The 27,877-nt window shown below is 45.2% G+C and overlaps 2 protein-coding genes and 1 long non-coding RNA gene across 5 annotated transcripts in view; 1 reads left to right on the top strand and 2 right to left on the bottom strand.

Annotated features, from left to right (window-relative positions):
* Positions 1-268: 268 nt before the first annotated feature.
* SNX3 (sorting nexin 3) lies at positions 269-19,108 on the bottom strand. The gene is made up of 4 exons (XM_051613194.1): positions 18,809-19,108; positions 4,682-4,777; positions 4,176-4,300; positions 269-949 (listed from the first exon to the last, which is right to left on the bottom strand). Exons 1-4 carry the CDS (start codon positions 18,968-18,970, stop codon positions 844-846), a joined length of 489 nt encoding a protein of 162 aa, XP_051469154.1. The 5' UTR covers positions 18,971-19,108; the 3' UTR covers positions 269-843.
* A 1,036-nt stretch (positions 19,109-20,144) lies between these two features.
* On the bottom strand, positions 20,145-26,062 carry LOC127382075 (uncharacterized). The gene is made up of 2 exons (XR_007888855.1): positions 25,725-26,062; positions 20,145-20,337 (listed from the first exon to the last, which is right to left on the bottom strand). It is a non-coding gene; the product is annotated as an uncharacterized LOC127382075 (long non-coding RNA).
* The window catches only part of AFG1L (AFG1 like ATPase), a 60,601-nt gene continuing 58,718 nt past the window's right edge, over positions 25,995-27,877 (top strand). For all 3 annotated transcript variants that reach the window (XM_051613150.1, XM_051613152.1, XM_051613151.1), the window contains exon 1: positions 25,995-26,099. In XM_051613150.1, the coding sequence (XP_051469110.1) occupies positions 26,006-26,099 (94 nt within the window). In that variant the 5' untranslated portion in view covers positions 25,995-26,005. The remainder of the gene's footprint in view (positions 26,100-27,877) is intronic.

The raw sequence follows: 27,877 nt of genomic DNA, 5'->3' as shown, positions 1-27,877 counted from the left end.
TGATGGAGGCCACAGATGTGTTGACTGTCTCCCATGAACGGGGTTCCAGCTTTGGCTCCACAACACAGGAGCAGCCCTCAATACCTTTATATGTTCTTTAATATGTTCTTTAAGAAGTGAATCCCAGCATCTAAGGATGTGCTGGCTGTTAGTAAGGCAAGACAAGCAGGACAGCAAGGCTGAAACACCAGTTCCCTGAGCATAGCCAACTCCCTGCTTCTCAGAAAGCATGAGACACCCCACACTCAAGGTCAAGAGGGACAAAACATTGGAAGTGCATTTTCACTTTTATTTCAAAACCTTAGACAAGTTATTTAGTATATAAATTTCAATTTTTTTTTCCTCTTACAGAATATAAAGATAATTCCCTCATTACTTCAGTATAAAGTGTTTTACAAGCTTGAAGACAATTGCATAAGTGTTTCTCACACAGGGTATCAGAAATAAAGCAGTCTTTCTACAGAAGTTCAGACAGATGACTACCTCAAACAGCAGAGCAGTTTAGTCAGATACAAGTGGACACACAACACTACAACTGTGCAAGTTCAAGTAAGGCCAAGTCAGTAAACATTGTTAAGTCATTGCAAGTAAGAGTGGGAAAGCTTGTGAGACATGGCAAGGGGTGGATGGTCTTGTTATAATACTTTTAAATCAAGGGTTTGGAGGGACTTAGCTAGAAGACAAGTGAGTTCTTTAATGCTTTACAGCATATGCAAAGACCAAGCAGTGTACTGATGTTAGTGGAGACTCCGTGCCTGTTTATCCTCAGCATGCTAAGACAAACTACAACCTTTTAAAACCAAGCAAAAGAACCACTAGTGTTTGAGAAGACTGTTTCAGAGCTCAAGTATGCCTTATTTTGGATGGTGTGTAGTTTTTGTCTATTACTTCATCTTGTAAGAACATGTGGAGACAGCGCTCATTCTGTGCCAGTGGGTGGCCTGCAACCCTGGAGAGGAAAAAACAAGCATTAGTGCTAAAAAGTGGGGTCTGCTTGCAGCTACAGCAGAGCAAGGTCTGATACCAATAATCCATTGTTCACTTAGGCAGAGGTCTCACTTCCAGTTCACTGGTGGTGACTCGAATGATGGCTGGCAGCAAGAGTTGTCATTCTCCCCCAGTTGAATTTAGTCCAGAGGAACCCTGAGCCATCCCTGCTCATGTTGTGTCAGCAACTGTCACCTGCAATCAAGGGGACTATCCAAGTGCTCATCCTAGCATTAGGAAATCTGGAGTGAAGCAAGACAAGCTGATTTTTGCAGGCCTTGGTGGTTTTGGTACAGATGTCTTTCTAAAAGCAGCTTAACCCCCCCCCAGTTCTCAATCTGAGTGAACAGCAGCTAGCACAGGCAGAGTGAAAGACTTAGTCCACCAGAGGGTGTGAAGATCTTTGGGAAGGCTCTACCATGGTCACTGTTCCTAGCATGCACAAGCAGCCCTGATGCACAGCCAGGGGGTACTGGCCATTCTGTTAATTGCAGATGTCTTTAGATATCAAACACAGGAGACAGCTTTTCTGCTCTAGAACAGACCAGCACTTCTACTGCAGATTTAGTTCTGTTCCCCATACAGGCTGAGCCACCACCCTTTTAACAGTAAAGGAACTGAAATGGAATTAGAAAACACTTCCAAGCTTGGAAGAAAACCACAAGGTATTGCATTTAAACCCTTAAAATGCCATTCAGCCTTCTGGGTAGGCAATAGATCCAGGAGAATCAGAATCCCTGGAAATTGATCACCTATGGATATAAAAACCTTAAGCAGTTTGGTTTGAAAAAGTTACATCCAGTTTGGTCAATGAACACAGGCTTCTCCCTCAAGAGAGAAACCCCCCATCCTCCTTAGGACAATCTGTGTCACCCTTATGGCCTCCACACCTGTCAGAACTTTTCTACTGTAAATGGAGGTGACCCAGTTGAACACATTCATACCTGGTCAGCTCCCCTGGCTCAGCATCAGTACTTCCAAGCACTTCTGTGCTTCTCCAAATGAACCTATCAGTGCCTACCTCACCACAGGGCAGGTTCACTTGTCACTACTCACTTGTCATTAAGGGTGGCCTTTAATGAAAAAGCTGAGCTCTCCCCATTCAGCATTGATAGATCATTTCAAGTGCCATCAAAACCTACCAATCTTGCCAGGTTCTAGGAAATGGGCAGCACTTTCAAGCATTAGTTCAACAGGAAAACAGTCTGAATAACTAGCTTGAGTTTCTTACCCCATCAGACTGAAGCTGCTACACTTGAACTTCAAGAGAAGAGAAGATGAAGCAGGAGCACATTCCTTCTCTCTGTCAGGAAGGCTTGCAAACTGGTGGCTGAATTGCAAGACCAGGCCTGATGTCTCAGATTTAGCTCTTGGTATCACGTGAATACCCCACTCTGCATTGGCTTTTCCTCAGTACTTTCTTCTATAAGGTGACCCTTACACACATCAGCTGTGCAAGCACTTCCATGCATCCCAAAGTCATGTTTCAGGCAGACAAGTGTGCTGGAAAACATCTACCCCTGACTGTCACTGCAGGTAGTACTGATGGTGATGCCAGCAAGCTGGACTAAGAGTGATGGATCAAGTGAGCTGCTCTGCTGTGATTTAGCCCCTCTAGATGTATAATCTAGAAATAAAAAGCTTTTCAGCAGCATCCTGAGTATCAAGAACTGACACTGTATCCCAAAAAGATCTTGATGCACCAGTGACATCAGTTATACAAAATACTCCAGTCATAGGAGCAAAGATCAGCTTTGAGAATGCATCATTTCACTGGTACCCAGAGCACTTACAAGTCTTCAAGCTTCTAGATGGTTCAAAACTTTAACTAGTAACATTTGCCTGATGAACTTGTTGTGCCATTAGCATAAATTGATGAGGCTGAACAGCTAGGAGGTCTGCCTGAAGAATCTTGTTCCAGCTGTACTCAAGTTTGCCACTACACCAGTGTCTACATTAACAGCCTGCTTCTATGTTTTGAAGGAGGAAAAACTGGCCCAGTTTTACACTTCCACAAGATCAATGTAATACCTGCTGTAGGACTGAACTAGTGCTACTGGTAAACTGGCCACTCCACTTTTGTCACTGTACTGAGCTGTACATTTGTCAGCTGTATTGAGTTTGAGAATCCAGTTAAGGGGAGTGCTTCACTATCAGCTGCTCTTCCCCCACACATTGCTACACTCTGCACACAAAACCTTCAATAAGTGCAATTCTGCCCCATTTCATGCAGAGCCTGCATGGATAAAAGCTGTACTTTACAATCATGACTGCCTTGATTGTACAGCATTAAATAAAACACATTCCATCTTACCATAAGCACATCTGCCTTCATGTAGTGTAAATACAAAGCTAGATGCCTTGGAAATTCACTCCCCTTGTCTTTGAGCAAAGAGCATTTTGAAGCATTTACTGGCTCAGAACCATGGGCAACACCTCTAAATTAAGCTAACAAGCAACTGTGGTAAGAGAAACTAATCCAGTTGGTCTGAGGAGTGTTGGCTCTAGAGACCAGTTAACCAGCAGTGGGTAGGAAGTTCTAACTCAGAGCTGGTTAACTGGCAGCATTCCTCCCCACCCACTGCTTGGATCCACATTGTTAGAGAGATTAAAATAGCAATTTGGGTCACAATGTGGAGAGCAGTTAGTAGTGTCAGATGGTAGAAAAAACTGTAAGACTTTGTTACTGTAATTTCTGCTCACCCTTTGAAAGGCAAGGACAAAACCCAAGGTGTCTGCTTCAAACCACATGTATCCACACCTCAGGTGGTGTTTTTACATTCCAGAAAGATTCTCATGATGATTAGAGCAAAATATGCATCGTTACACAAGCTGATAATACCTCACATCTGCAATCAAAGCAACCTGCTGTAAGCCCATTGTAAGCTCCATTGTTTGCCCAATGGACACCTTTTCAGAAATGGAAAGGTAGAACTATTTTGAATGCTATAATTTTAGTGGCAATTTGCATAAATTAACAACAACACTAACATTCATTTCAGCTGCTCAGGTAAGCATTAAAGTATCAAACTGGATGAGCAACATCAGGATGGCCTCCTGCAAGATTATATGAAAGTTATGATTCTGAACTTAGTGCAGCTAACAGAGCTAGAAGGTTAGCAGCTTTAATTCAGTTTTCCAGAGCCAAGTTCTGGGTTTGTCTCCAGATAACCAGACCCAACACTTACTTGTTTATGAACTGTTCAAGAGCCTGCTTCCTCTCCTCTATGAAAGAATCATCAAATATCCCATCATCTCCTCGGAAGGGGAGCTGACGGAGAAGAGCTTTTCCTGGTAGAGGTGGCACCACAACCTGAAAGATTTAAAAAAAGTGTCCTTAAGTGCATCCTGGAAGTAAGTTTGTACACCTGCTGGGCTGCCTCTTCCTCTTAGAGGAAGAAACTCAACAACCACATCCCCAGTGAAGTAATAAAACACGACCAGAGAAGAACAGTGTCTGCCATAGAGGTAAAGCTGAATTCCAGGAGTTCAACTCTGAATGAACTCAAAACTACTCAGCCTGTAGCATTATACAGCTGAGCTCTGCTGACAGACAGTGGGTTAGTTCTGGCCATTTTCAATCACAGTAGCTGATCTATATGATATATAAGCTTCACAACACAACTATAACATTCCATCATCATTATTCTTTGTATGTCTGTGAAGACTTGTATTTACCTTTCATTTTACCCACCTTGCTTTCTCTTTCTAGTTCATTCCTTAGCCACTCAAAGTCACTGTACCTTCTTCTGACTGTAGATTCTTTCAATTTGAAGATAGGTAGATTTGTCTGAAAACAAGAACATAAGTTATTGATTAGACAAATGTAGCAGTGATTCCAAGTCCCAACTTCTGAGAAGAATGGCCTCGTGACAACAGGCATCATTGGGAAGCTGCTGAAGAGCACCTAAAGGTAACAAGGGGCTGTACAAAAGATGGAAAAGGAAATGATCTGCAAGATGCTAGGCACCTGTTTCAGAATCTGCATTTCAACAAAGGGAGAACAGAAATAAAAAGGAGAAGGATCTAGAGAAAGAGATAAAAGGTAGGAAGACAACTGAGCTGTTGCTGCCTTTAGCAATTGAAACAACTACAGAAACAATTATAGGAGGAAAAGGTCAAGGGACAGAAGTTGGAAGAAAAGGTCAAGACGATGCTCCTGCAGGCTCCCTGCCCTCTGACATCATCCAGATTAGGAAACTAGTAATATCTCCTGGAGATTGGGATGGAGACATCTGGGGTGATCCCAACGATAGCAAGCCAGAATACAATCCCTTGTTCTCCACAAATCTTCCTGAATATGAAGCCTGAGCTGTTAAAAAAGGAAGAACGGTGGGTGGTCATCTGCAACACCCTGAGAACCACCTCCTGGAATCCACTGCAACTGACACATTTGCAAGAGAGACAAGCAGAGAGGCAGGTGAGACTGGAGCTGAACACTTGGTGTGTGTGCCTAAGTGCCAGTGACCAAAAAATGCTGAGTGAGGACAAAGAAAATGGCTACTGGGGTCTGGGAGTTTTCTTAAATTTAGGACCTGACCCAGCAGATACACTATCAAAAAGCCAAGTAGCTTACTGTGCCAAAGGAATAAACATCATGAGCAAAGTGAATCCTCCATAATCTCCTTTGAGGCTCTACCTGAGATATCTAGAGCAGCCACAAAAGCTGCCTGCACACAAGCCCTGCCCAAAGGAGGGCCCCATCACATCCCACTACCTGCTACAAGAGATTTCACAAAGGTAAAACCACTGACTAGAGAATCCTTGGCAATTCCTAAACCCCATCTAGCTGCAAAACAAGAGGAGATCAAGACAGACACAAAACACAGTGAGGACTAGGTGGTAACATTCAAAATGCCTGCAAGTAACTCTTCCCACGGCCAGAATTAATACATGGCATCATTGACTATAAATAGGAAATGGACTGGGATGATTTTTTTTTTTTTTGCACCTGCCAAGACACAAAACCCCAGGGAGCAGATCACAAAGTAAGACTCATGAAACAGGGAAGAGAAACTAGATTAAAGGGAAACAAATTTAAGAACCCACAAACAGCATCTCAGGAACAGAGGAATGAATTACAGAGGAATGCAGCAGCCTTAGGCATTCCCAGAGCCACAACTGAAGGACAACCTACAGGCATTATCTTTACCCTGACTAAAACATTCCAGAAACAAGATTACAATGAAAGGAAGTGTACTTCCACTCCTCCAGCACCCAGGAAGGGAGACAACCCCTTTCTTTCTCCTCCTTAGGGAGGAACTGTAGAACATGAAGTCAAAAAAACCAAGTAGTATCTGGAAGGCAACTGGGCCTGCCTGTCCAGAAAGCAGAGGCTTATCACTGGAAAAGTGATGCTGGCCCATACATTATAATTCCAGGTGGTCTTCAAGGCCAATTGGTGAATTTTTTAATAAATACAGCAACTCAAATTTCAGTACTAACAGAACAAGGCACCAAGAAGCTGGGCATGTCATCCAGACAGCAAAGAGTAAAGATTACCAATGTGACCAGAAAGTACTTGGTGCCAGACTGCCTGGGTCAACTCACGGCTCCTGGGCAAGAAGCACATGTTGACTGCTTGCCTTGCAATTAAAGAAATCACCATCACCATGAAAATACTTTGGGTTTCAATGTTTTTAAACAGACAAACCTGCTAACAGCTGCTCTATCAAATATTGCAAACTTAAAAGCTACCTGGCAAGCAGCTGCACACCCATGGATGGTGGAACTAAATGTAAAAGATATTCTTTATCCTCTTCCTTCAAGGGAACCATAAAGAGAATATTGCTTTCACTTGGGAAGGAAGACAATACCTTTAACAGGCTCCCACAGGGGTATAAATATTCATCCACAATTGCTCCTGCCACACTAGCTCAACTTTTATAGACAGTCCAACCCTCCCAAGATGTGAAACTGCATCAGAATTCAGATGTTAATCTGATTGGAGGAACTTCCCCTGAGAAGGTGAAGGAAGTGGTAGCAGTGGTATAGCAAGCTCTAAATAAAGCAGAAACTGAAATTCCACCCAGAAAATGTCAGGGACCAAGCAAAGTAGTAAATTTTTTAGGTGCCAAACTTCACAAGGCCATGTTAAACACATGAGCATTTTGACAGATGTCCTTACACTAACTTGTGTAAGAGTCTGCATCACTTCCACTAATCTTTGGGGTGCAGGGTTATCCCACTGTTGTAATCCAACTTGCACGTTACTTTATGAGCAGCCATCAAGTGAGCAGTCTCCTAATGACATCCCCAGAATGAAAAGCTCCAAGATCATCATCTAAAGCTTAAATGCCAATGAGAAGGCAAACTGGCTAGAGTGTTCCAAAAATGTTTGTAGGAGTTACCACCTGCTAAAAGCAAGAAGAGTCTGCAAGTGCCATAAATCACCAGTACTAAGAGAATAAACCTTATTGTTGTCAGACTGCAAGTTCACCATCTTATACACCTTGAAAGACAACTCTTGAAGTACCCCAAGAAGATGATGTTCACAGGAGACTAGTTACCCCCAGTTTTCCTGTTGGCAGAAGCACAGTAGCTGTTCTCAGCTAGTGCCTTTTGGTTTTGTTGGTTTATTTTCTAAGTTGAAAGGTACTCAGCTTCTGGTCCCAGTTTGAGTGGATATACCTGCAGGATATAATTTGTAGGCTGTTAAGCTTAAACTATCACTGAGTGACATTTTTGGCTGCTCAGAACAGATTTAATTGCAGAGATACTTGACTGCACTATGCAAGCCTATGACTACAGGCCATTGTAGCACTGCCAGCCAATAATGAGGTTTTGGCTGCCACAGTTCAAAAGTACTTGGGAAGTTAGTTGTCTGCTTTCACATTATGCTATTTAGTCTGTAATTTACAGTTGATAAAGTATAGAGCAATATTTTGTTATGAAATCTTATTGCTAAATGTTTGAAAGTATTCAAGCCCTCCTTCCCAGATAAAAAGCATTGTTGATTGTACTAGTGGCTAATAATAAAATTGCACTTAAGAGTATTATGTCAGAAGTCAGGCTTTATAAACACTCATCTTGAGGATAAGAACACTCTACTCCAGAGTGAACAAAGCTAGGTCCCCCAGAGTGCATGAAGGAGACACCCAGAAGTGAAGTACTGGATTATTTTTCTCCAATTTCAGCTATTGGCTTTTTAAACACGTTGAACCTTCCACATTACAACATCAACTCTTTGTCAATGTCTTGGGTAGAAAGTGCTTTACTGTATTTAAGATACAGGCTCTCACCTGCAGAAAATATTTCACTCTCCTCTCAAGTTTCTTACAAGAGGGATTAGAACTGAATAAAAGCAGCTAAAAACCAATGAGTTTCCAGGTCTTAGGGAACTCTTTTCATGCTTCTGGGCATCAAGTCCATAAAGTTAATCTCTAAACAACACATCAGGCTGACAGGTACAATGTGAGGGCAGAAGTGCCAGTTGAGCTCATTTTACCATCTACATTCCCTTTTCAACTTTTGACATTCTAGCCCAGCTAGCAAGCTGGAGAAAAGGACAGTTAGAGTACTTGTTTTCCCTTTGAGTTGAAAAATGTTGTCCAGTTTTGATCATAAGCACTGGCAGTGTTCAACTTGAAGTGTATGCTCAAATGCTCCCATTAAATGAAGTGGCTTACCAGTTACAACATGACAACTACATGCTAAAGGAAAGTGTCTACCCTGTCCTCTGGTCTGGATATGAATTAGAGTGCTCTGCTGAGATCAACTTCTAAACTTCCTGTTCCTTAAAACTCAGAACACACAGCAATTCTCCTTCCTCCAGAAGTTAGTACTGACAGAGATGCATTCCTCAGAAACACAGCTGGTAGAAAACATCTATTTTAGAAACAGTTTGGGAGTCCTGTTTTATCCTGCTTAACCTGTTTCCATCTTAGTTCCTATTTTTAACTCTGGATATATTCACACCTGAAGATACCGTGTGTGCCTCTCAAAGATCATTACCCTGTTTGAGCAGACCACTTTTTCCTTCAGTAGGAAGGGTTTCTGCATGTCCCACTCCCTCCATCTACCATGGACAGATGGTTTTACTAAGCAAGCCAGACAGGTGCTGAAGCATGGTCTACCACTGGGCAAAAATTTGTTAGAAGGAGACAACTCTAAGGTGTCAAAAGACCCTTGCAATTTATATTGAAGTGCCACTTCAAAACCATACAGCATATTAAAGTTATGCTCAGCTTCAGGTTTTATGTTGAGAGTTGCCCTTGTTTAGTCACTGGGGTGGCTGTAGCCATTCTGAACACTATTGATGCTTTGCTTGCCTGCAAGAGCAGAGCTGAGGACTAAGGCACAAGACTTGAAGTTAGGCTACTTCCATTTTTACAAACACTTCTCCCTGTGCTCACTGGTGTTATAGTGCCAGTTTTCTGGCCTGCAGATCTGCTGAACTTACTGCCATGAAGCTCATGATCCTGTTTGGCACAAGCCCAGGAGCACAGCAAATTCCTCTGATAAACTCAGTATTAATTACCGCAGCAATTGTTTCTTCTCCAGTGTAAAACTTAATCTCATTTTAATCAAAAAGCATTTTCAACGACTTCCTAGCCTGAAATCATGCCTCCCAGCAGCTTGAATTTAAGTTCTCAACCCAAAAGTATTATGCATTACCTGAGATATCAGATAACCAAGAGTCACTAGTCAGAATTGCAGATACAGCATCATTCCAGCAGGACCAATAAACCAGCTCTGCACAAGTCCCACACAGCCTAAAATCCTAAGCATAAAAAGATGCTAAGACATGACAGGTCCTGCCTATCACTGTTTCTGTATCAGATGATATGCACATACCCATTAGATTTTCTCTGCCTACTGTCAGACTAACAGTCCATGTACTGTGGGGTCAGTTAATGGCCAAGCCAGTGCACTGGCAAAAACACAGTCAGAACTGGTGCCAAGTTAAATTACACAGTTAAACAGCATCTGACAAACCTAGACCCTTAAGTCACTCCTCCATTCTTCTACTCAGATGCCAAACAAGTTTCCACAGTCATTTGGCTACGGTTCAACAAACTGGTAATGGGAAAGCAGTGGTTGCCTGCTAAAAGATTTCAGGGCAAAACTTCTATTTACAGACACCATGTTTTTCCAGCTACATTTGTTATTATAACATATTCAAACTATAAATTCACCTTCAAGCTCAATAGGCTCCAAACCACCTCACAAGCCAATGGCAGCCCTTAGTAGTTTGGATAACCAGATAGTTTTCTAGCTGTTGCTGCAGTCAATCTCCAAGCTATGCCCAGTTAGGAGTTCAAAACCATTTATGTATACAACTGGGGAGACCTTTACAGGCAGCAGGCAAGTAGCTTGAGTCAATACTGCCTACTCAGCTTCAGATTCATAGCTCTCCAATGCAGCTATTTTGGTACACAAGTTACCTTAACTGCTGGAGAAAAACTAGAGCACTTTATTTCAAATGCATTCATTTATAATTCAAAGCAATTTTAAGTGTTATCTAAACTAGTTTAATTTATCCAGTGAGTGGAAAAAGACTTGCAAATAGCCAAGACATGCTCCTACTAATTTGTTGCTAGTCATAAGCTGAAAGCAAATAGCACTGGGTTCCTTCAGAGAGCATGCTGACACCCCACTAAGTTGACTCTGAACGTCAGTGCAGCCCAGTCCACCCCCACAGCTGCAAGAATTCCACAGCTGTGGCTGTCCAGGATAGTTTGAGGTAAATCTGATCCATTCCTCATTTGCCAATCTAACAGTAGCAGCAGCACTGCCCATGTCTCCCACTCCTAACAGACTGAGAGTAAAACTGCACTGTTGCCATAGCACCTACCTTGATGTAGTCTTTTCAAGTAGGTTATGGTAGCCTTGATACAACTCTATTTCCATTAAAATAGAGGAAAATAAAGCACTCAGCTCACTTTTGTTACAAGCTTGTGACTGACTCTCAGAAGTTAAGTTCAAGTTTCTTGCTACTTCTTCATTCAAGCTGTCATCTTTCTCAGGAGACTACACCCTTTGATTCACCTGCAGTCAGCCAGTGGCAGCTCTGGGGGATTAGAGTAAGAAGAATGCAGGGTGGGTAAAAAAAAGTATTATAGCTTCCTTAAGGCAGAGCCTGCTGTCCTGCAGTACAAGAACTGGCTCCAGCAGTCCAGTTATTGCAGAAACCTTGCCAGTGGCTTGTTTCCTTCCTGACTGGACATAACCAGCTACCTCCCTATTTCCTACAATTATAAAGAAGCAAGAAAGGTGGCAAACATGCTCTAAACTTCAGTTGCTAGGAATTTACATTTTTGCTGTGTGCTTCACTGAGCAAAACCTTTTTGCCCCACTGCAAAAGGTCAGATAAGAGTTTATTATTCTTCTAAGTTTCAGATCTTTGGATTGAAGCAGAGTTCTACCTCCCCTTTCGTCCACTTCGTGTCCAGATGTACTGAAGGTGCTTTACATGTAAAAAATCTAAAGTTAACACTGGAAAACCTGACCATACAACCAAGGTTTAATCAACAGTGACTTAAGCTAGACCAAGAACTATAGAGCTTTCCACTCCACAGTACTGAGACAAGGAGTTAGGATGCTTTCCACCTTTAAGACTAATGTAGCAAAAACCTAAGAGCAATACAACAACAAAGGCTATCACAGACTGGTTTGGGTTGGAAGGGACCTTCAAGACCATCCAGTTCCAACCCCCTGCATGGGCAGGGACACCTCCCACCAGCCCAGGCTGCTCCAAGCCCCATCCAACCTGCCCTTCAACACTGCCAGGGATGGGGCAGCCACAGCTTCCCTGGGCAACCTGGGCCAGGCTCTCCCCACCCTCACACTCCAGAATTTCCTCCTCATGTCTCACCTCAATCTCCCCTCCTCCAGTTTTCATCCATTCCCCCTGTCCTCTCCCTCCCTGCCCTTGTCCCAAGCCCCTCCCCAGCTTTCCTGGAGCCCCTTCAGGCACTGGAAGGTGCTCTAAGGCCTCCCTGGAGCCTTCTCTTCTCCAGGCTGAACAGCCTCAACTCTCTGTAACTGGTAATAGAAGCAGAAAAAAATTATCTTCCTATTTCCACTCTTACTGGAGCAGTAACATTCCCATCAGTAAGCAGCCACCCAACAGCCACAGAAAGGCTGACAGCCTCTCCTCATTAATTTGTAGCACATCTTAATGCTTAAGGGGTGCTGCACCTGAGGCCCACAGAAGTAGCCTCTGAAGCTTTATTTCCAGCATACAGGTGGCCTTAAACCACTTAAGATATAGCTTCATTTTCTTCTGGGTTTTAAAGCAAAGCTGCTACAGACCAGCTTATAGTTATACTTTCAAGATCAGCTTTGTGGTCAAAACAAAACTATTCTGTTATGTGCTCCAGAAAACCCTCCCATGACAGAAGTTTTGAGCTGAATTCTCAAGTGGCCACAGAAGGAATACATTCACAGATCTGCTTGCAGTAGGTATAATATTTGGTTTTATACTTTGACCAGAACATTAAGGCTTCTCCACCCTAGTCACATCAGATAAGTTACAGCAGCAACAGCAACTTCAGACCCTTCACTTGGTGCTACAGCTTCATAGGTCACCTGGGTTATGTATTTGCTAAACAGCCTCCAGCAGTGCAATTAGCATTGCATTACCAAGTGAAAAAAACAACAACAACACCAAAACCCAAACTTTAAAGAAAATACTTCACCTACATTTAGAAGCTCATAAATCTACACTGCATTGCTGATTTCTCCAGACAAAAAACAGTAAAGACCTGACTGCTCTAAGTTCAAGCTCACACTTTCTTGGCAAGCTGTTTAAAAATAGAGATGGATCAAAATACTCTGGCATCACATGCCTACCTGGATCCCAGCCATCTGTCCTACAAAAATTAGTCATTGTTCTGTTTTATTTGGTCTGTTCAGCACTGTACTAGAGTATGCTCTTAATATACAACAATCAAGGCCCACATTTTACATGCAGAAATAAAGAGTCACCAGCTAAACTCATATACTAATAAGAAGCTCTATTAAGAGGCTTGGTTATTCTATTTACACAGTTACAGACATCAACACCAAACTAGTTCACAACCTTTGGACTAGGCTCTTGAACATAGTTTAATCAAAAACCTCTGCAGAAAAATCAGCTGCTCAGAGCAAACACCAGATGGGTAAATCCACTCTCCTTGCTTCAGAAGTTTCTTTCATCCAAGCCATTCCACTTCTGTCCCCCTAGTCAGAAGGCTAAGAATTTCTTAGCCTTTTAGCTATCCTTTCCTGAATTACTGCTCCATAGAACAGTTAGTGTTTCTAAAGGTGCAGTCCCTGGGCTGTAGAACAGAAAAAGAGTCACCTGAGTCAGTGCATTTTTTTTCTTTGGAGTCTAAAAGTATCTGTTAGTTTCTAAAGCAGGGTATTAAATGAGTAATTAACTACAGTTAGAGCAGACTTGCAGCGTGCTGCAAGGTTTGCAGAAGTAGAGAAACAGAAAATTAGTGCTGATTGTGCATCCCTAAACACATCCATGCCAAGACAGTGTTTAGTCATTACTCCACCACAAGCTTCACTATGAAACTGTACAATGCAAGTCACCAAGATGCACCAACAGATTTGATTCTTCTCCTGGTGGTGGGAGAAGAGTCTGTAACTTCAAACCCTGACAAACACATGAAGAACAGGAAATTTGTTACTGTTCCAGGACAGGACATTTCAAAGACATATTCAACAGATGAAGAGTTCTGCTATGCAAAGCCACGGCATAAGACAAGTGTCTTCTGAGCAAGTTATTCTTCCAGTTCATTTACCATCTTGCTCTGACTTGATTTGATCACAGAAGTCAGACTCAAATCAGTCACTCAAGTCAGACTACTACAAATATCCTGAAAGGCAAATATTGTATCCAAGCTACATCTTGAAAAATGGGTTAAGATGAGAACAGACTTTCAAAAGCAGCTCTAGTTTAGCAGTACTTAGATACACTTCCTCAATCCTTTGAGACCAATAATATTCTTCACGCTGCAGGCACTTAACAGCCTGTGTGTTCAGTTCCTTCCCTTTCCTTCCTGCAGTACCTCTGCAGGTCTGCAGAAGATAGTGACTGCTGCATTCAAGAGCATTTGTGCCACCCAAGTGATGCACTTCCCAACACCTGGAAGCTCAGCACCAAGGCATCACCTTTCTACACCTGGAGACAAACCACTGAGCTGTGGAACCTCAGAAGCTAAGGTGTGTGCCTTAGTGCCCAGTTCAATCATACTGATTAGAGGCAACAGACCATTTAACATTAAATAACATAATTAACAAGACAAAGGCTTTTTGTTTAATCTTGGTTTGACTAAAAAGAAATTAACTACTTGACTAGCAGCTCCTGTTACAGGTATTTTATTTCAGATCTGTCAGTTTGAATATTAATGACTTTTCTAGAAGTTCTCACTAACTCTAAACACATAATTTAACCTTTTAGTCCAGGTAACAAACCCAACTAAAGTGGGCAGCACAGAAGTCACTTACTTCTACAGAAAAGAATAGATTAAATAGTGATAACAAAGGGATCTATTCCCCAGATGTAGCAAGTGTTTCCAAATGCTTTGTTGACAGTATTGTAATCACTCTGCTTTATCTCCTACAGCACTGCTCTACAGTGGGTTAGGGCTCTGAAGTGTGTCAACAGTTGCTGGGATCAGAGTTAGCTTGTTAAGCTTAAGTCTTGTCTCCTTAAAGGATTTAGCACCTGAAGCTGTTGCACAGAATCTGTTTGAGCAAAGATGCTCCTGCTGACCTACTAACTAGGAAAACTATTTGTCTCAACTATAGAGGGTAAATGATAGCTGGCACTGGACTGAGCACTGCAGATATGCTGCAGGATGAGAATATGACAACTGTCATTGCTTTACATTTGCTTCCTGGGATTCAGAGAGGACTGACTTACAGCCCATAACTAGTAACAAGTATTCACATGCCCTTGTTGAAGAGTGTTGACTGCACAAGCCCACCCCGAGAAGGTGTCACAAGTAGATGGAACAGCCAGCCCTTTGATGGTGGTTCATGAATCAGCAACTAGTAAAGACTCCTAAGACACAGCATATGGCATGCAAAGGCACTTAGACTGAGAACTCAGCTGCTGGCTCACAATCCTCCACAAGAGATGAGGGCAGTGGTTTGTTGTATTACTTTAGCAGGCTAGTTGATTATGTTAAGTTTTATCCACAGGACCACCACCCTATCGTGATCATTTAGGTATGTATTTTTAAATGTGATGACTGATTTATCAGATTTTATTTCACTAGGAAAAGCACTTGGAGTTTTATACCCTACTGTGTTGTTCTCCTTTTTAGCTTGCCCTGAGTCTTCACACAAAGGATACTTTAAAATGGTACCAACTTGCTACTTAATGCTGCTGACAGAAGCAAATTCTCAAGTACATTGTCAAGAACATGACACAATCAAATGTGCTGTTTTAGCACTGCAGGGTGGCGTTTTCCACCATTTACCACTACTGAACAAAGCATTTGACTTCCACTGCCAAGCTGCACTGCAGTGGCACCCTGCCACATGGTGTGCCTCATCCTGGTTGCTACAGTGAAAACTTTGTCATCACCTTGTCCAGTTTGCTGAGAACAGAACATGATTTAAAGCAAGATCAGGCTTGGAAAGTATCAATATTTTGTCCAAATGACCACCTCTTGGGTAAGCTGTCCCACAGGAAGGGTTCTGCCTGCAGCACTCTGAGAGCTTAACTGCTTGCTGAAGTATTTATTTATGCATCTACCACAAGGCCCAGCCATCCTACAACCCTCAGAGACATGCACCATGAAAAACTTTCCAAAGTACTGAAATACAACTGACTTGCTTGTCCAGCAGTACACAGCTGAGCAGTCCACCCAGAACTTGAGAGCTCCCCACAAGGCTTTCCAACTTCTACCAGAAGTACAGCAACACAAGAACTAAAGCATGAAGTTGTTGCACTTGTTACTTTCCAAGCAACAGATATGGTTCAGCAGTAACACCAGTAGAAAGCTTCACAAGAAAAGCCTTGGGGGAACTCAAAGAGGGAAGACTTAGGTCAGCATCAGGAAGAAATTCTTCCCCATGAGGGCAGGAAGGCACTGGCACAAGTTGCCTATGGAGGTTGTGGCTACCCCATCCCTGGAGCTGTTCAAGGGCAGGTTGGATGAGGCTTGTGCAGCCTGGTCTGGTGGGAGGTGTCCCTGCTCATAGCAGGGAGGTTGGAACCTGATGATCTTGAAGGTCCCTTCCAACCTTCACCAGCCTATGATTCTATGATAACTCTGCAGTATTTCACACAAGTACCTTTTGCAAGGTGTCAGCTATCAAAAGTTGGTCTGAGAGTTTGCCAGCAAGCTCAGCCTTGGCAGAAAAAGTTGAGCTTTGAGATTCAGACAAAGCAATTCAGATAGAATTACCCTTGGACCAGATCTGTAAATACCATGACAAGTGTCCAAGACAAATTGCTTCAATGCTAACTTGAACCTCAGTGTCCTCTCTGACAACAGTTCTGGCTTAGTGTCACCTCCAGCCATAACATGAGGCTGCCCAACAGCTTGTGCCAGAACTCAGCAGCAAAGCCATCCATTTCCACACCACTTGACACTTCAGCGTTGGTGTCAGCTGAAGATATAGCTCCCTAGATATGACAAAACTAACTCCCCTCCATCTTCTCAGGTTTGTTCTGCTGCCACTACCAGGGGAAACTGCAAATTTCAGCTGGTGTTTCCTGTGCCCACAAGCAGTGGTCAAACCACAAGCCAAGCTTGTGGCTCTTCTCTGCCACACTCCAACAAGCAGCTCACAGTACAAGTCCTAATCCTACAGCAGCTCAAGTTCCAACTCCTCTCCCAAGCCAAAACTTGCATATTAGCAACATGGGTCTGTGCTCTGCTAAGAAGCAGATAATTGATACAAGTTTAGACAGTGAAGGTAATTCTGCATGACTTGTATTACCTGCTCTGTAGCCTTCCAGCCTACAAGACATAAAATTCAGCTTCACAGTTCATGATAGCTATGAAAGTCTACAGCAAGGATGCACTATGTGTACTGTAGTACACAGCTGGAATGGGAAGGATCATCTTTATAAGAGGTAGTTCTATAAAAAGTCATGCACAGATGCAAGTAAGGAGGGTGAAGGAAGCAGTGTTTATGTAGTAGTCAGACTGGGAACAAGAACAGGCAAAGGTCACAGCACTATCACAGTGTATGTTTTGTTCAAGTCACTTCTAGGTCTTCATTACAACAGGAATCCAGAATTTTCCACCCTAAACTACACTAAGAGCAACCTGTCTCAAAGCCTGTTTTTCCACTTTCCTTTCTGCTGAAGTACTTCAGCTGGGGATTTAAAAAATAATATATGTTTTTAATCCCACCAAATTTGGTCTCGTTCCCAAGGCCATACCATGGCTAAGTTCCTTTTGTAATCTTCTTCCCTGGATCCAGCAATTCCAAACACTCAGTCTCGTGGGAAAAAAAAAAAAAAAAAAAAAAAAAGCCATCAGGAACTTAATGCACAAACACTTCCCAGCCAGGTAGAGTTACATCTTTCTGCTAAGTGGGCAGCTGGGGTCCTGCTAAGGGCAGTGTAATGCAACATAAGCTGGCAAGTTCAGGTTTGTCCTCACCCTGAGGCCAAATGCAGGCTCCAATTGTTGTAGTTTATTCTTCCTGCCCTATAGACACATCCTGAAACATGAGAATAGCTACTGGACATGACAATTTAGAGGCATCAGGTTAAAGAAGTATCCTCCCTAGTAGCTTTACATTTCAGCTGAGTCTGCTTTTTTAAATAAAGTTACACTAAGCTGACCACGTAGATCTCAATATCAGGAAATCCACACAGAGTTTCAGTCTTGTCTGAAGGATTTCTGTGACCAAAGCAGCAGCCCTCAGCTGTAGCCTTCCCTGCCATGAGGGCACATGTACTCCATGGTGTCCAGTGAAAGAAATCACATGGAAGTGGCCAGGTTGTCCATGAGGCTTCTTCTCTCCCTATTACTGCCTGTAATAACTGACCACATTCAACCAGCTGGGATAGTGAAGCTGTACAACATAGTGGACTCAATCACAGATACAAAACAGATAAAATGGTAAGAGATCACCTTTCTCAACCCAACTTAATCCCTGGCAGCACAGGCCAGAAGAGGGACCTGCCTTAAGTCCCTACCAGCCACAGGCAAGGCTCATGCCATAGATATTTCATTTTTCTGTCCACTCCTCCAGGCCCTGTTTATGAAACTGGAAAGACCAGGGAACATGGTAGTGACTGCATACAGCTTTTCTCAAGCTCAAGGCCTTTGGAGCAAGTCAGTGAATACAGCCCTCCCAGCTAGGAAGGAGTCTACTGCTACTAGAAGCACTTGCTAGGGCATGGAGAGAAACAGCCTTATTTATTTGGCACGGTATTTCAGGTACAGAAGAAAACAGGAAGGTCTCCTTCATACACACCCACCCTATCACCTCAGCCAGCTTTGACCTAGCACGTGTGCCCACTCGACTTATTTACACGTTCTCTAAGGGTTTTCGAGGCTGCTGGGAACCCTGAGCCTCCCTTTCCCGGGGCAGACCCACCCACCCACCCCGCTACACCTCAGACAGCCGAGGGGTGCCCTCTTCTATTCACTTCCAAGACGAGCTCACCAGCAGAGCGGCCTGAAGGACAGGAGGGTGGCTGCCCGCCCCCGGGGACACCCCTCTCGGTTACTGCAGAGCCGAAAGGAGCCCCCGGTAGAGACCAACACCGACCCAGAGGGTCCCGCTCCCCTTCCCTCACAGCCCGGGGCCTGGGCCGGGCCGGCCCCCCCCCCCGGGGCCCGAGAGCGGGCCGACCCCTCGCGGAGCCCCCGGGCCCCCAGCACCGCCCCGAGCCGGCCCCCCTCACCTTGACACGGATCTCGTAGGTGGTGAAGCGGCCGCGGCCCACCCCCACGGTCTGCGGGTTGCCCACGTCGATCTCCAGGAAGTTACTCGGCGGCCCGTAGGCGTCGTTCAGATTCTGCGGCTTGCTGATCAGCCGCCGGGTATCCGCGATCGTCTCGGCCATGGCGAGAGCGGGAAGCACCTTTTCTTTTCTCTCTCTCTCTCTCCCCCCCTCCCCGCTGCGGGGCGAGCAGGAGGCGAGGAGCGAGCACCGACCCCGACCGGCAGCCCCGCCGCCCGCCCCCTTATCCCCCCGCGGCCAGCTGACCGCCCGCGCGCAAGGCACGCTGGGTGTTGTAGTCCTGAGCGGCCGCCCCGCCGGCTGCTCCCCGCGCTGCCCCCCCCGCCCGCCGAACTACACGTCCCGGCGTGCGCGGCAGGCGCGGTGCGGCGGCGTGGGAGCTGGGGCTGGGGCCGGGGGAAGGGAGCGGCGGGCCGGGCGCGGGGGGTGGGCCTGGGCTGCCCGCGGGTTTCCCACCCTGCGGGCTTTCAGGACCTTCGCTGGCCCGGGGAAAGGAGTGCGGGGTCGGGGCTGGGCTGGGCCCGGCCCCTCCCGTGAGGCCGAGGCCGCCGCTGAGGCGGTAGCAGGGCTTTGGAGCGTGGGCAGGCGAGGGCGAGGCGGTTCTGCCAGCGCAGCTGCAAGCTAAGCCTTTTCTTTTAAACCAAAGAAGGGTTTTAAGAACAGGCGGCGGTCCTAAAGCGTTACTGCCGGCTGCAGCTCTTCGCCTGCAGAGCCCTTCTCGGGGGCAGAAAGGAAAGGCTGCTTCCTTGCAGGTGGGGAAACCTCAGGTAGGTTAGGTCAGGCCAGGCACATAACCTTGGCCAGGAACATAACCTTGGCCAGGAACATAACCTTGGCCTTGCTGGTAAAGAACCAGAGCAGGGTTTTTGTGACAGCATTGCCAATGGGTGTGAACAAAAACGTGTGTGTCAAGACCAGGGAAACAGGCAATGCTATAATCAAGGTAAGTGGTGGGGAGCCAGGATGAAGAGACTGGATAGGAAATGAAGAGTGTTGGGCAGAGAGAATCAGCCAGGTGCAAATGTAGGCAGGAGGAGATGCTACCAAGAGCCCCGAGTTGAAAATGAAGGCCAGGTTATTGACACAAGCTGCAAGCAAGGTGGCAATGTTGTCTGTCATAGCATTAAAGCCTTTACAGATTCTTTAATTTTCACAAACAGTACACATTTAATAGCAGTATAACCGACTGGCCCGTATTTTGTATCTTCAAATCTTACGAAAATTAAGAGCTTGGTCACCTTTTATTCATAAGGAAAAGAAAATTGTATTTACAGAAGAATTTTTTAAAAATCTATTTTAGTAACTTGGAGAGAGAAAGCAAAAAAGAGAATGAGAGAAGGTCAGTGGACAGAATTGTTCACTTCCAAGATATAATAAGGTCTTTGATTCTTCAGTGCTTGATTGAAGTAGATACTGTGTTATGATAGAAGAAATGTTGCCAAAAGAAGTGGGATGTTTTCTTGATGCACCTAGGACATGGGAGAATAGAAATTATGTGATTCCACTGCAAGTATTTTGAAATTACACTGTCATCTTTGAGGTCTTCCAGACTTCTTTTATCCATTAATAGTGCCCCTCCAATGATTAAATGCATATATAGTTTTCCTTCCTTCCCTCCCTCTTTCCTTCTCCATTACTATGCCTGTAGATAGTATTTATGTTTAATATTTATTATTATTTCTCCCCCTACTCCCCTTCCCTACTTTCTTTCTGCCAATAACTGCCAACTACTCACTTTATAATTATCAACAGAAATTAAGGTGACAGTTTCACACAGTGGGAGTGAAAGGGAGGTTTACCTGAAATACATACTATTTATGAAACTGGTCTTGCAGCAAGGCAAGACAAAATTCATTAATTCTGCTGAGATTCCATTTGCATGCATCTGGGTAGGCCTTTTGTTTGTTACACAGCCTATGCTACCACATCTGACTGCAACTATGAAAATAAAAGCCCTGATATTAGGTGTGATATGTATTTTTCTGCCTCTTGGCCAAGCCTGGTTTCAGAATGTATTCCAAAGAAACAAAACTGCCAAATAGTGTAGATTTGGGAAGTTAGATGAATGAAGAATGTAATTTCTTCTCGTGATGGATAAATAAAATGGAGTGAGGCTTAAGCTGAATGTTTTCTTGTGGGACATCACCTCAGCACCACTGTTCTGGCTGCTCTTCCCAACAGAGATGCCTGGTGGTGGAGCCCTATGGAGGCAAAACTGCAGGCAGTGGGTGCTTGTGTGTCTGTAGCAGTGGTAAGTCAGGAGGTTCCAGGGATTTGGTGAGGACTCCCATCTCTGGTTTTCTTTTCCTTGAGGTCAAATAGAAATCCTCTGATCTGGGAGACAAAGGGGAAGATGTCCCCCCTAACATGTGAAAGCCTGCATGCCACACAGGCTAATAAGGCAAAGAGAAGGATCAACGGTGAGGGAAAAATCAGAGTCCTGGGAGCCTCCTGGTTCCCCTTCAACCCTCAGAAAATGCATTTGTTTATTTGGAATTGTGTTTCTGATGGTTTTTGTGATCCGTAAGACATGTCAACCATCTGTCATTGCTTCTGCTCACTAGAAAGGTTTTTTCTCTCAGGATGAAGGTGAGCAGAAATTCAGAAACGAAAGTTTCAATTCCTACTTTCACATGAAACTTCGGGCCAGATTTCAAATCTGATGGGAGAGAGGTCAGCTGTGTTTGTAGGTCCAAAGATTAGATGTAAGAAATCAAGCGTTCAGAGCAACAGTGACAAGATTAGGTGCTCATGGATCTGTTACTACACGTTATTTATTCAACTGTGACACAAAGATTTTCTGGCATAACTCCCAAGTGGCAAAATGAATAGCAGAGTCTCATAGCATGAGTCCACAGAAGCAGGTATTAATGGATTATTAATTCTTAAATTTGGTATAGTAATACCTCACAGTAGTTTTTTGTTTGTTTCTTCATTTCTAAAAGAAAAAGTAAAATTTAACTGGGAAGAAAACCAAATCTCTCCGTTATCCAGGTAGGACTCTTTTGACAACTGCCCAGGTTAACACATTTTAGCCAACACAGGCATATTTGTCAAAACTGGTGGGGAATGCTGACTCAGGAGAAGGCAAAACCCACAAGGCATTGAATGAATTGTGCAATGCTTCATGTGGAAAGATGACTTCCTGATCCCTGCATTAGCTGCCAGTGCTTTGAAACGTGGGGTTTGAAAATCTGCATTGTGTACTTAGAGAACCATAGAATCCTAGAATGGCAGGTTGGAAGGGATCTCAAGGATCATCTGTTCCAACCTTTCTAGGCACTACTCTAGTTGATAGGATGGCTCAGCACCCTGTCAAGCTGAGACTTCAAACTGCCCAATGTGAGGGAATAGTACTTATCTGCTATGTAAAATATTAGGCATACAAATGGAATTTCTATTATCCACATTATATATGTGCTGAGATGTATCTATTCTATTCAATTCCTCTTCTCCCTTCTTACACATTATTATCCCTTTCAATAAGAGATGATCCTCATACAGGCTTCTAGATTCTTAATGTTTAAATCATCATCCACCACCTCATGGTGTTCATTTCTACTGGGAACTTGTTCTGGGAGATGCTGAGTAGTGCCTGTGCAGCTGCAAAACTGCAATGAATTCCTAGCACATTGAGCTTTCTCAGCTGACTGAGATGCAAGCTGTAAAAACAGTGAAAATGGCTTTAAGGCATACGTTTGGGAACATTTATGCAGCTTTTTTAATCTGAGGCTTGATAAGCAATGTAGATTGTTAATAGCATATTTGATTGTCTCAAAATGATTAGGTTATTATCAAGTTTACTCCAGAGTACTTTGACATAATCCCAGGAAAATGGCTTTTGATGGGAAATGTGTTGATGAAAACCAGCCACAACATCCATTTGCTTAGAGTTGGCTGGATGGTCAGTTCTGTATCAAAAGTACATGTATGTTTGGGAGCCAGAGTTGTTTCCCATGGTGGGAATGTCTTGCAGCCTTGCAGGCAGGTAAACCCTGCCCTCTTTCTGCTGAAACTTGGAGAGTGTCTAGCAGGGACCCAAAGACTCCTGCATTGATCCCCATAGGGTTCAGCACATCAGGATTTCTAGGAGTGGAGTTTATACCACTAGAGGCCAGAAGGGTTTTATTAAACCCCTAATTTTTATTCCTGTTAAAGACCACCCACACCTTTGGCTAGCTGGCAGACTAGCAATAATTATGCAGCTGGGTTGAACAAATGTTAGTTTAATTACTACACAGTTGCAATTTCCCGTTTTGGGAGGTGAGCAAAGGTTCAGGTACAGGGAATGAAGCACAAATGTGCCATGGATCTCTGTCTGTTGCAGGGCATCAACCATGCTAATCTAGAAAAGTGTGCTTGAAAGTCCTGTTCATTTAGGGTAACACCAAAATGTGGTTTTGCCAAATGCTTACAGCCAGTTCCTTGGGTGTGCAGTACAGTGTGTGGTGGGATTTCAGAGTTTGCCAGTGAGCAGAAGACTCAGCATTGCAGCAGGTTTATTCACGTAGGTAGGAGATGTCAGAACAGACCCAAGTAGGAAGTTTGGATAACAAGGTTAAGAAAAAAACAGTGACAATTTAAATAAATCAGATGGTTTTTTTTTTTGCTGAAGATTATGCTGTCATTTTCTCCAATTATTCTTGACATTTCACCCATTCGTATTGTGATCTGAGTTAATAATGGAAGAAAAAAGGGCTCTTGTTGCCTTGTTTATCCTTTGTTCTCAAGGAGATAAGCTGTTTATAAAGATAAGTTATTTGTTATTTAAATCGCTTTTACTCAAGTTGTTTGCTTCCTTGTTTGAGTTTCTAAAAATATTGCAACAATTGTGATGCATCTTTGAGACATCTATTCAAAACACTGTGATTTGTACTGAGAATCATTCCTAAATGGGCACAGGTGTTGATAGCTGTAACATGCTAGAATGAGTCAAAACCAATAAATGCTCAATAAAGGAAAGATGAAAGAAAATGCACTGAAAACATCTCTTTTAATTGGCACTTTAGTTCACTGCTTAATTAGTTATGTGGCACTGAAGATGTGTCTGGAGCAACTACGTATTTTAAAACAGCTGAACATGTTAGAACAGAACCTCAGTCATTTGGTATTTTCAGAATCATAAACATTATTTTTAAAATTAGCAGTACTATTCAGGATATAATCAACTCCTGTTTGCAAGCCATTCTACAGTGCTTTGTTGCCACGTTTTGCTTTACTCTTATAAGAGAAACGTTAACACTAAAATAAGGTATGGGAATTCTGGCATGGCCAAACCAAAAGTCAGTTAAAGCATTTCCCTGGCACTTTGACCATGAGCAGACACACTGCTATCTATTCCTTGCACAATGCACTCTGTAGGCAACATCTTTTGAATCACATCCTTACCTTTGGTTGTATTTCTGATGGGAAAAGAGGGCCAGCCCGTGAACAGGCGAGTATTATTCTTCACTATTATGGTAGTGAGACCTTGGCTCAGGTTGCCCAGGGGAGCTGTGGCTGCCCCATCCCTGGCAGTGTTGAAGGGCAGGTTGGATGGGGCTTGGAGCAACCTGGTGTGGTGGGAGGTGTCCCTGCCCATGCAGGGGGTTGGGACTGCATGATGTTGAAGGTCCCTTCCAACCCAAACCATTCTGATTGTATGATTATGGTTAGTGACTCCTGAGTGCCAGTGCCTTTCCCTTGGAGCATCAGCTTTGTTTTTTTGCATTCTGCCTTTCTGTCAAAAGAGCTTTGTAGTCACACTCGAGGTGGTTGGATCAGACCCCCAGGTGCCTCTGGAAGGAGGGAGTCCATCAGCATTCTCCCAGGCCCCCGGGAGCCCCACGTTGGTAGCAAAACTGATAACACCAAGGACAAGGTTTCCTGACTGCTAAGCACACACTGGCCATAGGGGGCTGAATCAGCCTCTAGGTTTTGTTTTAGCTTCAGGGAAATTACTTTTACATTAACATATCTTGCTGTTGTGGTTTAAATATACATTCATAGGTATTGAAGCAGTTGTACTGCTAATGTGCAGATAGGCTGTAACTCTGGCCTGGATTCTTTGTCCTTAATACGTTACAAATACTTGTCCTTCATATTTTATGGTCCACGCTTTTAAAGGTAAGCAACCACGATCTTAGAAATCATTGACAAAACGCAAATTCAGTTGCCAAAACTGAAAAAAAACCAACAGCTGCCGAGCGGGCCAGAAAGCTCCTGCAGCAGATACAACCACCATGCAAGATGGGAATCATAGACCCGTCAAGGTTGGAAAAGATCTTCAAGACCATCCAGTCCCACCACCCACCCACCAACCCCTGAGCACTACATCGTTTTACCAAACACCGTGTCTACCCTTTTTTTTATTATTATTATTATTTTTTTTAACATCTCCAGGGACGGCGCCTCCGCCGCCCCCCTGGGCAGCCTGTCCCAGTGCTTCACCCCTCTTCCTGCGAAGAAATGTTTTTCTAAAAAGCGCGGGGATGCGTGAGACGCGTCTGTGGCACCAAGGACCGGGCCCAACGGGCCCTGCAGCCCAGCACAGGTTATCGACACCCTGGCCAGAACCCAAACAAGCAGGCACAGCCACAGGGAGGTGAAGGACGGTTTCTATCCCCTATTCCCAAAGCCCCCTCCCCCGTGTCCCCCCTGCCCGGGCACTCCGGGGTTTACAGCCCATCCCAGCTTCTCAGGATCCGTTTCCCGCCCCTGTTCACACGTCCCGCAGCAGGTCACTCTGTACCTTTTAAGGGATAATTCTGACCTCTCCTGCCCCCGTGGCTGCCTTCCCCATCCCCAGCACGACCTGCACCCCCGGGTGCCCCCCTGCCCCGGGGAGCAGGGCAGAAGGGGCCTCGCTGGGTCTGACCTTGGCCATCGATCCTGCCCCGTGTCGGAGCCCCCAGGTGGAGCCCGCTTCACTCCCTCAGCTCCTTGGGCCGGAAAACCCCCCCGGGGGTCCTTGGAACGGGCGGAGACCTCACTTCTCTCCAACAAACTTATATTCCAAGCGCTAGGGTGTGTGTATAGATATAAAAAACCATCCCCAGGCTGTGCGCCTCACGCTCCCCTCAGGCGGGCGGACTCCATTTCCCGGCGCGCCCCGCGCCGCCCCCGGCCGGGCGGGCGGGAAGGAGGGAGGGAGGGAAGATGGCGGCGCCCGCCTCGCCCTTGGGGGCTGCGCGCTGCCTGCTGCGGGCTGCGGCCCGCCTGCCGCCCCTCCGGGCCGCCGCGCCGCGGGCAGGTCAGTGCTGCCGCGGGACGGGGCTGGGCTGGGCTGGGCTGGGCTGGGCTGGGCTGGGCGGGACCGCTCCCTGCCCTGCTCGCCCGCAGCCGGCAGGGTGTGCGGTTCACCGGCCGCGGGAGCTGGTGCGTCGTCCCCCCCCCGTCCTCCCTGTGGCGGGAGGGAGGCTGTGCCCAAGGGGAAGGGGTTTGGCCGCGGCCGGGCGGGCAGGGAAGGAAGGCTGCAGCCGCCGGGCCGTGCGCCGGGCCCTGGCGTGCCCGGTGTCCTCGTGTCCCCCCTCCCTGGGCAGGCCTGGCCGCCCAGCTGGTCCCGGAGGAGCCCTGTGTCCCCGGGCCAGGCCCGGCAGCGGGGACGGAGCCGGGGACGGGCCCAGAGCTCCCGGGTTGAGGATGCTGCCTTCCCGGAGTGAGCAGGGCGGCACTGGGCTGTGGCTGCCCCGGGAGCTGGCCCTGGCCTGACACAGCGTTCTCTAGGCTTTGCGTCTCTGAGGGGCTTTTCCCCCCCAGAAGGATCCTTCGATGCGTAGAGCAACTTTACTAATACAGTCTAATACACAAATGCACAGGGGACTAGGTTTGGTTAAGTTGAGGGTCAGGTAAGGAGCAGAGGTCCTTTAGCTTCAGTGAGAGTTGTTCGTTCTCTGCTGGCCTGACAGAAGCGTGGGGATTCGGCTGAGGTGCGCCCAGAGGTCTGAAAGTCAGTCAGCAGATGTAGGAGCAATGATCGTGGAGCTCCTGGAGAGAGGCCAGAGGAGGCCACCAAGATGATCCTTGGGCTGAGGCAGCTCTGCTCTGGAGACAGGCTGGGAGAGTTGGGGTGTTCAGCCTGGAGAAGAGAAGGCTCCAGGGAGACCTTAGAGCACCTTCCAGTGCCTGAAGGGGCTCCAGGAAAGCTGGGGAGGGACTTGGGACAAGGGCAGGGAGGGAGAGGACGAGGGGGATGGATGAAAACTGGAGGAGGGGAGATTGAGGTGAGACATGAGGAGGAAATTCTGGAGTGTGAGGGTGGTGAGAGCCTGGCCCAGGTTGCCCAGGGAAGCTGTGGCTGCCCCATCCCTGGCAGTGTTGAAGGGCAGGTTGGATGGGGCTTGGAGCAACCTGGGCTGGTGGGAGGTGTCCCTGCCCATGCAGGGGGTTGGGACTGGGTGATCTTGAAGGTCCCTTACAACACAAATCGTTCTACGACAAGTGTTCATGTACGCACATTATATTGTGATTGTCCAATGTTTATACATCTTAAGTGAAATAGGCAAGCACTGCAGTTAGTACTATAGTTCTATACGTTCTGTTTGATATTGATCTAACAGTTTAAATCTCTGTAGATTGTGTTTTATAATGAACATAGTACCATTTTTAAAAAGCTGTCAGTCCAAACCCAGTGGCTTTGAGGTGTAGTTCTTCAGCTTCCATGTTAAAGTGAAGGTATTCCTTACAGGTGGTATTTGAGAACATCTGCAACCATCATTGGTTTGATCCGTGGTCTTGGTTCTATGATCACTGGTTTATACCTATTTTAATTTTGTGGTTTGCTTTCCACACTTCTATACCTTTTCCTTAACCAAAAAACTGCACAAGTAGTATTTGAAGTTGCAGTTTCACTGATACACCTTTCTGTCTTTTTCTGCTTTCATCAGTAGGTCAGATTGTTAAGTGGGGTGTGCATGGAAATAATACAATTAATCTTAGTTCAGAATAATGTCACAGGCATGTCTGCAAAAAAGCAGAATTCTGGTTCCAACTCGTGTGTTTCTCTAGAAGCTGAAGTACTGCTACATATCC

The sequence above is a fragment of the Apus apus genome, chromosome 3 (genome assembly GCF_020740795.1).
Source record: "Apus apus isolate bApuApu2 chromosome 3, bApuApu2.pri.cur, whole genome shotgun sequence".
NCBI lineage: Eukaryota > Metazoa > Chordata > Aves > Apodiformes > Apodidae > Apus > Apus apus.
The sequence above is the reverse complement of the archived record's forward strand: the minus strand, read 5'-3'. Positions and strand labels throughout refer to the sequence as shown.

Bases quoted from the DNA above. Each gene is read 5' to 3' on its own strand.
- SNX3 (XM_051613194.1), bottom strand. From the start codon at position 18,970: ATGGCCGAGACGATCGCGGATACCCGGCGGCTGATCAGCAAGCCGCAG. The intron at 4,778-18,808 runs GTGAGGGGGGCC...TCTTGTTTTCAG, and splicing joins CCTACGAGATCCGTGTCAAG to ACAAATCTACCTATCTTCAA. The intron at 4,301-4,681 runs GTGGGTAAAATG...TAAATCTTTCAG, and splicing joins AACTAGAAAGAGAAAGCAAG to GTTGTGGTGCCACCTCTACC.